A 13,854-nucleotide genomic window follows, 5' to 3' on the forward strand; every position below is an offset into this window, starting at 1 on the left:
GGGATGAAGGGCAGGAGCCTCTGTGAACTGGGAGGGGTCTGGCCCAGACTGGAACTGGAGAGAGAGCTCTCAGGAGCCGTGTACAGGACCTGGGTCTGAGGAGCCTGGGAGCTGGGGCTGCCCTCCAGGTGCAGGAGCGCATTCGGTGAGCAGCAAGGCGAGGGCTGCTGTGGGGTCCCCTTACTTGAGCTGGGGGTGTGGGGGTCCCCCGGCAGCGGCAGTGGCAGGTGGTGGCACATCCTGGCTGGGTTTCTGGGCCAGCTGTGGCTTGGTGGGACGTCCAGCGGGGCCGGAGCCACTGGGTCGCGGCTGCTGCGTGGTGGGTGGCCCAGTGCGGGGCATGGGACCCGCCTGGCTGGCCTGGCGTGTGGGGCCGGCAGGGCCTGGGGGCTTCTGGGGTGGGCCCTGGCGCTGCTGACCACCCGGTGGAGCCCCTGAGGCCTTTGGCGGAGCCTGACCAGAGGCCGATGTCTGACGAGTAGCCTGTGGGGGGCCTGCCTGGCGCTGGGGAGAGGGAGAGGCGGGTGGGCGGGCTGCTGGAGGTGCCCCGGGGCCTCCCGCCACTGGCCGGGATTGGCGGCCTTGACCCTGGGGCAGTGGTGTGGCCTGGGACGCAGGCTGCTGGGGCGCTGATGTGGGACTCGGAAGGCGCTGGGGCAGGGGGCTGCCAGCTGGGGGTCCAAGGCCCGCAAGGTGCTGCTGGCCCTGCGGGGTCGGGCGCTGCTGCAACGGGGGTCCCTGGCGTTGGGGGCCTGGGCCCGGCTGTGGAGGGCCGCCTGAGGGATAGAGAGAAAGTGCACACGTGAGAGCGAGCAAGTGAGAGGTGGGGGGCTGCCGGCAGGGTCAGGGCCGAGGAAGCTGGCCCCTCACTTACCCTGTGGCGGGGGTCGTTGCTGAGCTGGGGGCCCCGCGGGCTGCTGGGAGGTCTGGCGGCCCAAGGGCAGGGCCCCTGGGGACGGAGTCTGCGGCAGAGGAGTGGAGCAGGAGAGGTTAAAAATAGTTACCAGCCGGTGGAGCATCAGCCAATCAGAATGACATGGGTTCCCTGTGTGCTGGGTGTTGCCGCATTTGTGGCTGAACTGAGGGGATGGAAGGTTGTGGGGTGCGGGACTCATTCCCAGGGGAGGGGTCAGGAGGCACTCAGGGAAGTCACGGTAGCAGCTATTTATCACTTTAAAAAATAGTTGGTAACTGCTGCGACACGGGTGCGTCATGGCGATGCCCTTAGCCTTCTGATTATCAGCTCTGTGACACAGTATGACCAAGGGCTGGCCTGCCCACCACTAGCCTCCAAGGGCCAGAGCCAGGGGCCTGACCTGGCTGTGGGAGCCCCTGCCGGGAGAGGCATCCCGCTGCCGCTGCCGGGGCAGGGCCTGGGCCATCTTGTTGACCACAAGCTCTACGATGAGTTGCTTGTCTTCATCCTGGTGGTCACCGATGAGTGGCATGGAGGAGCCCACCACCTGGGGGAGGAGAAGGGATCCAGTGAGGAGAGAAGCAGGGAGTGCATGGGAGGGTGACGATGACGAAGTGCTGTAAGTTGGGAAAAGGTATGACTGGCGGCTGCCCAGGAAACCAGCTTCAGTATGAGAAGCACCTATTACGCAGCGTGGGGAAGGCTTGTGTTTTACAAGATACCTTACAGCTTAGGACATACTAACAGGGGTGAGCTAATGAAGGCCTACCGGCCAAATCCGGCCCAGCACCTGTTTCTGTGCAGCTCCAGGCCCCGGAGCTAAGGATGGGCTTTACATTTTTTAATGATTGAAAAAAAATCAAAAGATTTCATGACGTGAAAATTATATGAAATTTAAATTTCATTGTCCATAAACCAAGTTTCATGGGAACACAGCCACCCTTACTTTCCTGCCATATTGTCTGGCTGCTCTTGCAGATTGAGGAGCTGCAGTAGAGACTGTATGGCCCACAAAGCCTAAAATACGCACCGTCTGGCCTCGACAGAAAACGTTTGGCAGTCCCTGCTTTATAGTTTGCTAGGTGCTCTGTGTTTTACAAAGAACTCTGTGGTTTACATGGTACTTTACAGTTTACAAAGCTCCTTGCCCTTTACAAAGGACTGTTACATATATGGTGTGTTTAGACTTTGGAAAGTGCTTTGCAAAGGGCACCACTGTTTACAAGATGCTTTACCATGTATAAAGTGCTACCATTTACCATGCACTCAGAAGTTTTAAGGTATTTTACAGTTTGCAAATTGCTTTACTGTTTACCGGGGACACTGCTGCTTATAAAGAGCTTTAGAATTTTGAAAGCGCTTTGCTTCAATAACGAGGATTTCCCAGTTTACAGAGCTCCTCTTTAAAATAATTTTATAAAGTACTTTGCTGTTCACCAAGCAGTACCTTCCTAAGGTACTTTACAGTTTACAGAATGCTTTAGTATCAACCGCCACTCTCTATAAAGTTCTTTATAGCTTACAAAGTACTTTGCTGTTGGCCAAGTACAAATTCACAGAACACTTTGAAGATTACTAAGTGCTTGGTCATTCACCAGAGTGTCTCAGTTCACAGAGGACGTTATAGCTTAACAAGTGTTTTGCCCTTCACTAAAGATGTCCAAGTTCACAGAGCAGTTTAGAATTTAGTAAGTATTTTGCCATTTGCCAGGGATGTCCTGGTTCACAAGGCACTTTACAGTTTTACATTTTGCCATTCGCTGAGGGCCTTCTAGGCCCTGGCGTGCTTCACAGTGTTGCTGCCCTGCACCTGCTCCCCCCTCTGTGCCCCCACGAAATTCTGGAGTGCTCCTACCTCAATGATGTGATCCCTTCCGTCCTTGCCATGCAGTGCTTCCACTGCGCAGATGTCCAGTCCCCCAAAGATCTCTGAGCACGTGTCCACCCACAGCTTGTACCTGCCAAGACACGAGGCAAGGCAGCCCGTCAGTGCCTGGTCTGGGCGGCCACACTTCTACCCCCCACCCCCGAGCTCAGGCCGCCCACCTGTCAGACATGGCAATCTGCTCAAGCATCGCAGAGCCGGTGTTGGTCTTCCAGTTTCCTGACACTGACGTCCTCCTGGAGAGTAAGAGGAGACAGGAGAGAGGCTTGGGGGACCTGGGCTGCACAAGGCAGGGCAGGGGACCCCTACCCAGGCCTTGGTCTCCTTACGCACATGTAGGCCTTGTAGTTCTGCCCAATCTTCTGGACGCGCACATCGTATTTGGCATCAATGAAGGGCTCGGCAGTGGCATATGTCTTGGTCAGTGCCACGACACTTGCGATGTCCTGGAAGTCGTGCTGGTTGTCCACCTTGACCTGTGGGAGTGGGGTGGGGAGCAGGGCCCGGTCAGGAGGGGGCGGCAGTCGGGGTGCCTTAGGGCAAATGACACAGGTGAGGTGAGTGCACAGAAATTCGGTGGATACCCCAAGGCACTCAAGCATGCATTAATTCTGGGTCTCCTGGTTTTTACATGTACACACAGACACCAAATTGGGTGTCTACAACTCTGTGAACACACAAAACCCGATTTTTAGACTTGTTACTTTAAATGGTTAAGTTGTATGGTATGTGAATTATATCTCAATAAAGCTGTGGGAAAAATTGTGTGTATATACAGTATATGCATGTGGGCACCCATACAAAATCAATTGTACACACAATATATAAACATACGGAAGCATGGACACACTCAAACATACAAATTACGTCTTTTTTCTATGGACATACAGACAAAATCGGATGGACAGCATACAGGACCCCAAGACCCTTGAATGTAAAAGATGATGTAGTGTGTATTCAACACAGAGGCCTGCCTATATACAGACACAGTGCTGGATACACTAACAAAATAACAGGACACACAAAACTGGCTGAACACATGATAGAAAATTGGGCCACCAAAATGTAAGAATATGAGGAAAAATACAAATAGATAAAGGACACACAATTATACAGAATTATTGTGTGCACTGAATACACAATATACTTCTAACAGGCATACCTTCTCGGAGATACTGTGGGTTCAGTTCCAGACCACCGCAATAAAGCGAAGGTCACAATAAAGCAAGTCACACAAATTTTTTGGTTTCCCAGTGCGTATAAAAGTTATGTTTATACTGTAATCTGTTAAGTGTGCAATACATCTAAGTGTCTAAGAAAAACAATGTCCATACCTTAATTTAAAAATACTTTATTGCTAAAAGATGCTAACCATCATCTGACAACGCAGGGTTGTCACGAACCTTCAATTTGTAAAAAAAAAAAAATGTAGTATCTGTGAAGCGCAATAAAGCGAAGTGCTATAAAACGAGGTATGCCTGTACTTATATCCGCACGATGCCAGGAGCATGCATCATTTACAAGCACGCACGTACAAAGCCCACCCGGGGACTTACCTTACCCATCCCAGAGTGTGCGTGCCCCATCTTCACAACCACAGGGTACGTTGTGCTGCTGAGCTGGTAGGGTGGAAAGGGAGAGCATGGTCAGGGCAGGAGGGCTGACAGCCATGGCTGGGGGTGGTGCTGAGGGGAGCCCATCCAGTGGGAGCCACACTGAGAGCGATTTTCCCAGAAGAGGTGGGTCAGAGACAGCCAGCCACCAGCTGGGGGTCACACAATACCCCGGAGCCCAGAATTGAACCCAGAGCCCTGCCTGCCTATCCTTCCCTCCACCACCCACAAGTCCCAGACTTCCCGCCTCTGCTTTCCTGGGCAGAGGCGTGGGATAGGGGTGGGGGACTTTTCCAGAAAAGGGAAAGTTTGTTTTTACAGTGAATGGATGACAGAGAAGTGAGTGTGTGCATGTGCGTGCGTGGGGGTGTAGTGGCGAGCATGTAGCAACTGGACCCCTCAGCCAGGCCTTGTGTGTGTCTCCTCCACACGCATACACAACCCAGAGACACACAAACCCTCAGAACTCAGATCTGCACAGCCAAACCCAGAGCTTCCCACACATGCTGAGACCCACGCGATGGAAAGATCCACCACCAACACCGGTTCCGGAGCATGCCTTGCTGTGTGGCTGCACGGAGACCCTCACAGCCAGCCATCCAGCCCAGCAGCACACACTCAACACTCGTAGACACACAATCAACACTTTTGGGCAGAGACATACACACAGCCCTCCTCCTCTCACCCAAATCCACGTAACAGAGGGACACACAACACGAAGGTTATCCACGCAACACAGAGACGAACAACCCTCAGAGGCATAGCCACAGAATGCAGAGGCACACACAACTCTGACAGGCACACACAACAGAAATGGGCACATATTCAGCACTGACAGATACACACGCAATGCTCCTAGGCATACACACAACAAACAGAAGGCCCCACACCACATGGACAGGTATACACACTTCCAGGTATTCACACTTCTGGGTATTCACAAAACCACCGAGACCCACAACACAGAGACTCATACTCCTGGGCACACGCAAAGTGTATGTAGGGACGCACACACAAAAAACGTGCCTTGCCATATATACAGATGGAGAGGCATGCACACGACCAGAGACACCCACAGCCTCCTAATTACATGGACAACACCCTGGGGTGTGTACATGCACACACACTCACATTCAGGCATGGGGATACCTCAAGTCTCCCCCAACCCTGGGTGGAGTAGAGGGGACCTAGTTGGCCGACCCCAGCGCCACCATACACGGATGAACATGCAGGGCTTCACCCTCTCTCCTCTGTGCGGACAGGGGTGACAGGGTAGAGGATGGCATCCCCAGAGGGGCTGCTGGGGGCGGTGGCGGTTCCCAGTTCCCGACAGGCACAGGAAGCCCGCAGGGTCAGGATGACCAATTGGCCTTCAGGCCTCACCCTCCCTCTGCACGCCCCCCCCCACCTTCCTCATTTCCCAAATGACTGGCGTCAGGATGGGGCGCTGAGAGGCACTGAGTTGTTACCGGGATGCTCTGATTAGCATTCCAGGGAAACCAGGCTGAAATGGCAGATGACGTAACACAGGCACATACACAGCTCACAGAGGTGACAGCACATCCTCAATTCCATTCGCAACCCAGACCTGTTTTACAGGGGCAGGCACAACTCCAGAAGCAGCACAAAACATACTGGGTTTGGGACTTCCCCGGTGCCGCAGTGGTTAGTCATCCGCCTGCCAATGCAGGGGACACGGGTTCAAGCCCTGTTCCGGGAAGATCCCACATTGCCGCGGAGCAACTAAGCCCCGTGCGCCACAACTACTGAGCCCACGTGCCACAACTACTGAGCCCGTGTGCCACAACTACTGAGCCTGCGTCCACAACTACTGAAGCCCGTGCGCCTAGAGCCCATGCTCCGCAACAAGAGAAGCTACCACAATGAGAAGTCCCATGCACCGCAACGAAGTGTAGCCCCCACTCGCCGCAACTAGAGAAAGCCCGCGTGCAGCAGCGAAGACCCAATGCAGCGAAAAATAATAAATAAATAATACAATTAAAAAAAAACACTAACAAAAAAACCATACTGGGCTCAGGTACACTCAAGTACACACACACACACACACACACACACACACACCACAGAGGGGCACACACCACCTAAAGGCACACACGCAACCCTCAGAGGCAGAGACACAGCAGGAAACTGTGTGCAAGCACACATGCACACTGCCCCCTGCCCCAAGGTTTTTAGGCTCTTTTCACAAACCTTCCTTGTTTTCTCTGGACCTGAGCCTGAACACAACACTGTGTATATGTATGTGCCCACACATGTGTGCATGCAGGGAGCTCTGAATACTGGGATCCCCTGGCCAACCCGAGGTTTGAATCTTGGCCTCTCCTCTTTCTAAGGCCATGTTCAACCCCAGGCAGGTCACTTAACCCTCTCTGGGCCTCAGTTTCCTGATCTGTATAAAGGGTACAATCAGGCCCAAGCACTTGGTGTGTGTGGGGACTGCCAGGTGTCTGCTGTGCACACCCAGCTGGACCCCACGCCCCCCACACCCATCCAGCTCGCCAGGTGGCCATACAGCTGGACACCCATCCATGAAACCCCACCAGTTTCAGAACCTGCACAATAACCCGGGTCCACACAACCCCTCACATGTAGACAGTGGGCAAAACTCCGTGCTGACTCAGGTTTCAAAGTCATGATGCTGCAGCAGGACTTCCCCTTTGCACCCACCAGCAACTTAGCCCCCGTCTCATTCACTCTCATTCCCCACTTTCACAATCAGCTTCTCCAGATTCCTGGTTTACTTCTCTTCCCCCTTACCTGGTCCTGCCCGCCCCCCCAAAAGAGTCACTCTCCTTCCTGGGCAGATCACTTGACCCCTTTGTGTATCTCATTTTCCTCACTGGTATAATGAGAACGTGAACAGTCTCTAACGCACAGATGTTGTGAGGAACACATTAGTTATTTTGGGCAAAATGCTTAGCACAGTATCTGGCACACAGGAAGCCTCCATCCTCAAAAGGTGTTGGGTACTATTATTATTATTGGTTTAATATCCCTAGGTTAGCCAATATTAATTAACAAGGAGGTAATCGGGATTGACTGACAGATAAAGTACTTCCCAAGATTTTAGAGCTGTGTTTGATGCATAGTAATAGTAAGCACTTCATAGTGCTGGCAGTAGTTTCTGTTGTGGTGGTAGTGTTGGTGGTGATGGTTGTGCTAACCACTCTGAGTTAATCAAGCTTAATTAGCAAGGGGGTAATGGGGATTGGATGAGAGAACTACACAAAGGCTTCAGGGCACAGTACACAGTAAGCGCTCCATAAGTGGCTCCTATCATCACTACCATCGTCATTATTATTATTGGCCTGTCCTCCCTGACCTAACCAAGGATGTTAATCGGCCCTCAGAGCCCTTTCCCAGGACCCCAGGGAAGATTCAGGCAGCATCTGGAAGTTGGTGGACAGAGATTGCCTCACGCTGACCCCTACCAGGGGCGTGGGAGGGTTGGTGGGGAAGGGGCAGGGCAGGATGGGACGGGATCAGTTTTCTACTGACTCACTGGCTTCTTTCACCACCATCCAACTCCCCCACCCCAATGCTCATTCATTCACCAGCAACCTCCCCGCTTGCCAGGACTGTGCCCAGCCTGGGTTAAGATCCTGGTGCCAGTTAGCCTAGGTTCAAATCCCAGCCATGCCCTGTGGTCCTGGGAAAGTTCTTCAATTCCTCTATGCCTCGTCTGGGAAATGGGAATAATACCGATAACCATCTCAGAGGCTTATCGTAAGCTTTAAGTGAGATAAATTATGCCGAGTGTCGCCCGGTACACAGTTGGTGCTATATAAATGCTGACTATTTGCCTGTGTGTGTGGTTTTTTTTTTTTTGAGAAGGGGTAAGACCCAGGCTCTGGCTCCATCCAGGCCTCCTGAATTCCAATCCCAGTTCTGCCACTTATTAACTGTGACCTTGGATAAATCACTTAACCTCTCCGTGCCTCAGTTTCCCTACCTTGTATCCTTCCTCCATTCACCTGCCCTATCTCCCTTCACTGCTTCTACTTGTTTGCTCTCTGCTGCTCACCGCCCCCCCAAAACAGTAGGTGCACAAGAAATTCTTATTGAAGGAATGAACTAATTTGGGCTTTAGCCATGGGGATTTTCGGGAATGTGGGTGATCGGATAGATTTTGGAGACTTTAGGGAATTGCACTGGGTGGAATCCGGCCTGTAAGCCCTCCGTGAGACCGCCTGGAGGGACTGGTGCCTGACGTGGAGATGGGGGAGGGGGATGGTCAGGGCGAGGCTCAGGGGGAGGGAGAGGAGGAGGGTGCATCTCCTTTTCGGCAGCCCAGGGCCCGCCCCTTGGCCTACACGGATGGTGGGCGGATGAGTAATGCATCCAGGAAGCCTGGAGGCCTGTGGTTTCCTACCAGCTGCCACCCCGCCCCTCGCTTGGATATTTATCCTCCGCTGCTCCGGCCCTGCCGCCATCGCCGAAGACCCAGCGCCCAGAGAGGCTACACCAGAGGTAGGCAGGGGCTTGGGCGGCCCGCAGGGCCTGGAACTGGGCTGGAGCTTTCCTGACTGATGATACTCGGCTGCTCAGCCTGGCCAGCGGGTACCGGGAGCCTAGGCTGGTCCAGGGGAAGAGGGTGGGGGGCTGGAACTGCTCCTCCAATCCCGACACTCCAAATTCCTTTGAACCCTTGACATCTATCCTCAGCTCCCCGAAAGCCATGAGCCCCTAACATCAGATGCCTCCCAAGCTGCCAACTCCTCTAAATTCTCTCCCTGTCCCCCAACAACCCAAACCCCTGATGCTCCCTAAACTCCCCCAGCCTCCCAATCCCCAGCCTCCCAAATCTCTAAACTCAAAGCTTCCTCTGAACCCAAATCCCTCAGGCACTCCCACTCCCTTAAGCCCCCAAACTCCGTCAACTCCTTAAATCCCCAACCTCCTCCAAATCCCTCAACTTCCCTCAACTCCCCCACCTCTTCCACCTCTCAATATGCACAACCCCCAAACTCCCAGCCTCCCCGAAAACTCCTCCAGCTCCCCAAAGCCCAAATTCCTCAGCCCCCACTTTCCGACTTCTTCAACACTCTTAAATTCTCAAACTCACCAGCCCCCTTATTCCCCAAACGCTACAGCCCCATAACTCCCCCACTCACCTAGTCCCCTAAATTCCTCAAACTCCACAACTCCTAAACTCTTCTGACTCCCTACCCCCCTAGACTCCCCTGGGCTCTCAAATCCCCAAGCCCCTTAAAATCCCCAAACTCCCCAACCCGGTGTGTGTGGGGGGGTAGAATGGGGTGGGAGGCCTGCCCAGGTACATGGATCGGCTGAGCTGGGGGCCCTCTGAACCTTCCTCCCCACCCCCACAGAACGCACCATGGCCCCCTTTGCACCCCTGGCCTCTGGCATCCTGTTGCTGCTGTGGCTGACGGCCCCCAGCCGAGCCTGTACCTGCGTCCCACCCCACCCACAGACGGCCTTCTGCAGCTCTGACCTCGGTGAGTGTATCTGCCCTACCCACACACTCTGGGCTTCGGTTTCCCTCTCAGTCCAGTGGGGTTCACAATGGTGCCTACCTCTAGAACAATTCCACTCAGCCCCACACTGACTCTGCTTTAGCCGCTCTGCCACCCTCACACTTTCTTGATTACTCAAGGCCCAATCCCACCTCAGGGCCTTTGTACTGTCTACTTCCTCTGCCTGGTATACCCATCCCCCCAGGTATCCACATGGGGATATCCAAATGTCACCTTCTCAGGGTGGCCTTCCCTGACCACCCTGTTCAAAACTTGAGCCCCTGTCCCCTACTACTCCTGATCCCCTCACCCAGCTCTGAAGTTCCCCATCACAATACCATCTAACTTCCTATATACTTAATTATTTTGCTTGTGTTTAGTCTCTCTTCTCCTGGCTAGAATGTGAGCTCCACAAGGAACGGATTTCTGTGTTTTGTTCACTGTTATGTCCCTGACACCAAGAACAGTGCCTGGCACAGAGCAGGCACTCCAAAATATTTGTTGAGTGAACGAACACATGATGAATATGTGAAAAAAGGCTTGAAGCAGTGCTTGGCTAACAGTAGGCACCAACATACAGATGAAGCAATTAACAAATGCATAAGTCACTAGGGTGCTGTCCGGCATTCAGCAATCCCTATTTAAGTATGCGCTTTGCTAGTATTATCATTGTGATTATTCTTATTGGCTCATGCAGTCCCTTTTACTCGTTTTTTCCCCCTGTTCTCCTGCAGTCATCAGGGCCAAGTTTGTGGGGACTGCAGAAGTCAACCAGACCACCTCATACCGGCGTTACGAGATCAAGATGACCAAGGTATCCCTCCTGCCCCTTCCCCCAGCAGTTCCTAAAATCTCCCTCCCTGTCAAAATAAAAGCCTTTGGCCACTGGTTTGGCGTGGAAATTAGCTGTGATATCAGAGTGCTATACGACTTCAGGGAAGAATGTGGCGTGGGAGGATTATGTCAGTAAAAGATTCTTCCCCTCATCCATTGACAGATGTTCAAAGGGTTCAATGCCTTGGGGGATGCCTCTGACATCCGGTTCATCTACACCGCCGCCATGGAGAGCGTCTGCGGATACTTCCACAGGTCCCAGAACCGCAGTGAGGAGTTTCTCATAGCTGGTGAGGCCCCGCCCCATCGCCCTGTGCCACGCCACCCCTCCGCTGCTGCCTGGCAACTGCAAGGGAGGGAGGGGAGGCTCTGTGGGAATGGTCCCAGTTGAAATGGGGACCGCCCCAATTTCAGCCTATCAGAAGGCTGGGGCTTTGCCCAGCGGGGTCTGTGGTCCTGGGACACCAATCTGGCGCCACTCTGTCCCTGGCCCAGCCAATCAGAATCTGCCTGTTGACCCCCCCCCCCCCCCCCCCCCCCCACGCAGGACAACTGTCGAACGGGAACCTGTACATCACCACCTGCAGTTTCGTGGCTCCTTGGAACAGTCTGAGCTCCGCTCAGCGCCGGGGCTTCACCAAGACCTATGCTGCTGGCTGTGAGGAATGCACAGTGAGTGCCTGGACATTGCCCGCCGCCTGGAGAGCAGTCCTTGGGCTCTTCCCCAAACCATGGCTTGTTTTTGGTTCCCTCTGACTATTCCTTGTCCCTATGGCTGCTTCCCAAACCCTAGGGATGTCCTTGATCTCTCTTGCTGTTCCCTCAAATCTGAGACTGTTCCCCTGGACATTCTGCTTGTTCCTTGTCCCTGTGTCTGATACCTGGGAATCCGCTGTTTCCTGGACTTTCTGGCTGCTTCCTGTCCCTCTGACTCCCCCTTGTGACTGCTCGGCCACTCTGTTCCAAGACTGCTCCCTGATGGCCCTGAATGTCCTCTGACCCCAGTGACTATCTCTGAGCCCCACGTCTCCTTATGCTTAAGTTTCCTGCCCACCGATTGTTCCCTGCTACTGCCAGCTGTTCCCTATCCAATGGGACAGGTTCCCAGGAGACCTGCCTGACTGTTCCCCCAACACCATTCCGGGAAGCTGATCATTTCCCTGGATTGCTGTCACCTCCTCAAGCCCAATGACTGTTCCCCACAATGGGAGGGAGTGTTCTTGAGTCTGTACCCAAGGTGGGGTGACACCAGGTCTCCCCAGCAGCTCCAAGTTAAAATCTGAGGAGCAGAAAGTTATCCTCTGGAGGGGAGGTAGGGGCAGGAGGAGAAGCCCTCAGAGATGTGTCTCCCTCCCCTCCTCCAGGTGTTTCCCTGTTCATCCATCCCCTGCAAACTGCAGAGTGACACTCATTGCTTGTGGACGGACCAGCTCCTCACAGGCTCTGACAAGGGCTTCCAGAGCCGCCACCTTGCCTGCCTGCCCCGGGAGCCAGGGTTGTGCACCTGGCAGTCCTTGCGGCTCCAGATGGCCTGAATCCTGCCCCCAGCAGAAGCTGAAGCCTGCACAGTGTTCACCCCCATTCCCACTCCCGCCTTTCTTTCTCCAAGACAATGCAATAAAGAACTACCACTCAGCAGGCAGTGTCCCTGTGTAGTGTGTCTGGGAACAAACCTATGTCAGACGACCTGGTGGGAGCACCCTGGGACCAATGCTGAGGGGGTGTGGCATGGGGTCCAGCTCCATGGGTAGCCTGGGGGCTGGCCCTACCCTCACCCAACCTTCAGTACTTCTCCCTGAAAAATGGGTCTCACAGTCCCTACCCAGAATCCTTCCGAGGTCTGTGCTAGGGTTGGAGGATGATTAATGGGTGCATTCATTCATTGGGTATTTGCGGGGGGGGTCAAAACACATGAAACTCTCATAACAATAACTTCCTGTGTAAGATTACTAACAGTGATTTTAATTTCTAGACTGACAGTGTAGTGTAGTGGTTAAGAGCCTAAACACTAGAGCCAGGTCATTTGCAGTCAAATCCTGCCCCTTCCATGTACTAGCTCTGAGACCTTGGGGAGATCATATTACCTCTATGCCTCAGTTTCCATATCTGTAAAGTTGGTATAAAACGAATGCCTAACTCCTAGGGACAATGTAACTTTATGTGTAAAGTGCCTGGAACTGTGTTAGGCACATAGCACTTACAAGTATTAGTTAGTAGTAGTAAGATAAATGTAATTTAATGTGTAACTTTAGTAGTGATCATTCTTCTCACTAATGATTATTTACAATATTGAAAATCACATTAAATGTCAGGAATGATAATTTACAATATTGGAAATAATGTATAATATCAGTAGTAATAATTGAATGCACCCTGGAAACCTTAGTTTAACTCGTGATCCTGATAATCTCCCCCACAGATGTTACAAATATTTAATATGCTCATTTGTTTTTTCTTATTACTATGAAACTTTTACACTGCTTCCCAGTGTGCAACTCACCCCACTTAAAAATACCAACATTTAAAAAGACTTCTGAGGACAACCCCTTCCCCAGTGATAACGTTCCCCACTATAAAATCCTCACTGTGGACAAATCACCACATTTATAAATCTCTATTGTTGCCAAAACTACAGGTGACAAATCTCTAAGCCCTTGGTAAATGTTTCCTTTGAAAAGTCCCCTCTCTTCATTGTACAAATACCTCTTTCACAAATACCCCACTAACAAATACCTCTGTTGAGCTACCCTCTTTATTCATAAATATCCCATTGACATATCTCCATTGAAGACCCCTTCCATTGACAAATATCCCCATTCACAAATACCCAGCAGTAATCTATCACCCACTCATGGACCCCGGTGACAAATATCTCTCTTCATAATTACCTAATCCATTGGCATATCTCCTATGACCACTCAGTTGACAAATCTCTCTATTCATAAATACCTTTCTATGACATAATTCTCATTGACAACTTCTATTGACAAATCTTCCCATGTATTCTACTGGCATATCTTCCCATTCAGACATGCCCATCAAAATGCTCTCATTGTCAATCTTCCTATTCAGAAATACCCACCATTGATATGTACCTCATTGATAAGC

At 52.3% G+C, this 13,854-nt stretch overlaps 2 protein-coding genes across 3 annotated transcripts in view; one reads left to right on the plus strand and one right to left on the minus strand.

Moving 5' to 3' along the window:
• SYN1 (synapsin I) overlaps nt 1-13,854 on the minus strand; it is a 43,858-nt gene that overhangs the window by 1,841 nt on the left and 28,163 nt on the right. For both annotated transcript variants that reach the window (XM_032619373.1, XM_032619372.1), the window contains exons 6-12: nt 4,358-4,420; nt 3,135-3,277; nt 2,963-3,037; nt 2,772-2,874; nt 1,317-1,463; nt 875-962; nt 185-776 (exon numbers count right to left, since the gene is read on the minus strand). In XM_032619373.1, coding sequence (XP_032475264.1) covers nt 185-776; nt 875-962; nt 1,317-1,463; nt 2,772-2,874; nt 2,963-3,037; nt 3,135-3,277; nt 4,358-4,420 — 1,211 coding nt within the window. The remainder of the gene's footprint in view (nt 1-184; nt 777-874; nt 963-1,316; nt 1,464-2,771; nt 2,875-2,962; nt 3,038-3,134; nt 3,278-4,357; nt 4,421-13,854) is intronic.
• Nucleotides 8,247-12,384, plus strand: TIMP1 (TIMP metallopeptidase inhibitor 1). The gene is made up of 6 exons (XM_032619377.1): nt 8,247-8,905; nt 9,766-9,894; nt 10,647-10,726; nt 10,910-11,036; nt 11,294-11,418; nt 12,111-12,384. The coding sequence occupies exons 1-6, from the start codon at nt 8,653-8,655 to the stop codon at nt 12,279-12,281; spliced, it is 885 nt and encodes a 294-aa protein (XP_032475268.1). The 5' UTR covers nt 8,247-8,652; the 3' UTR covers nt 12,282-12,384.

This window comes from Phocoena sinus, chromosome X (genome assembly GCF_008692025.1).
Source record: "Phocoena sinus isolate mPhoSin1 chromosome X, mPhoSin1.pri, whole genome shotgun sequence".
Lineage (NCBI taxonomy): Eukaryota > Metazoa > Chordata > Mammalia > Artiodactyla > Phocoenidae > Phocoena > Phocoena sinus.

Excerpts from the sequence above, each read along its gene's own strand:
- TIMP1 (XM_032619377.1), top strand. The coding sequence starts at position 8,653 with ATGGGGGAGGGGGATGGTCAGGGCGAGGCTCAGGGGGAGGGAGAGGAG. Across the intron at positions 10,727-10,909 it reads ACGAGATCAAGATGACCAAG|ATGTTCAAAGGGTTCAATGC; the intron begins GTATCCCTCCTG and ends ATCCATTGACAG. Across the intron at positions 11,419-12,110 it reads CTGGCTGTGAGGAATGCACA|GTGTTTCCCTGTTCATCCAT; the intron begins GTGAGTGCCTGG and ends CCCCTCCTCCAG.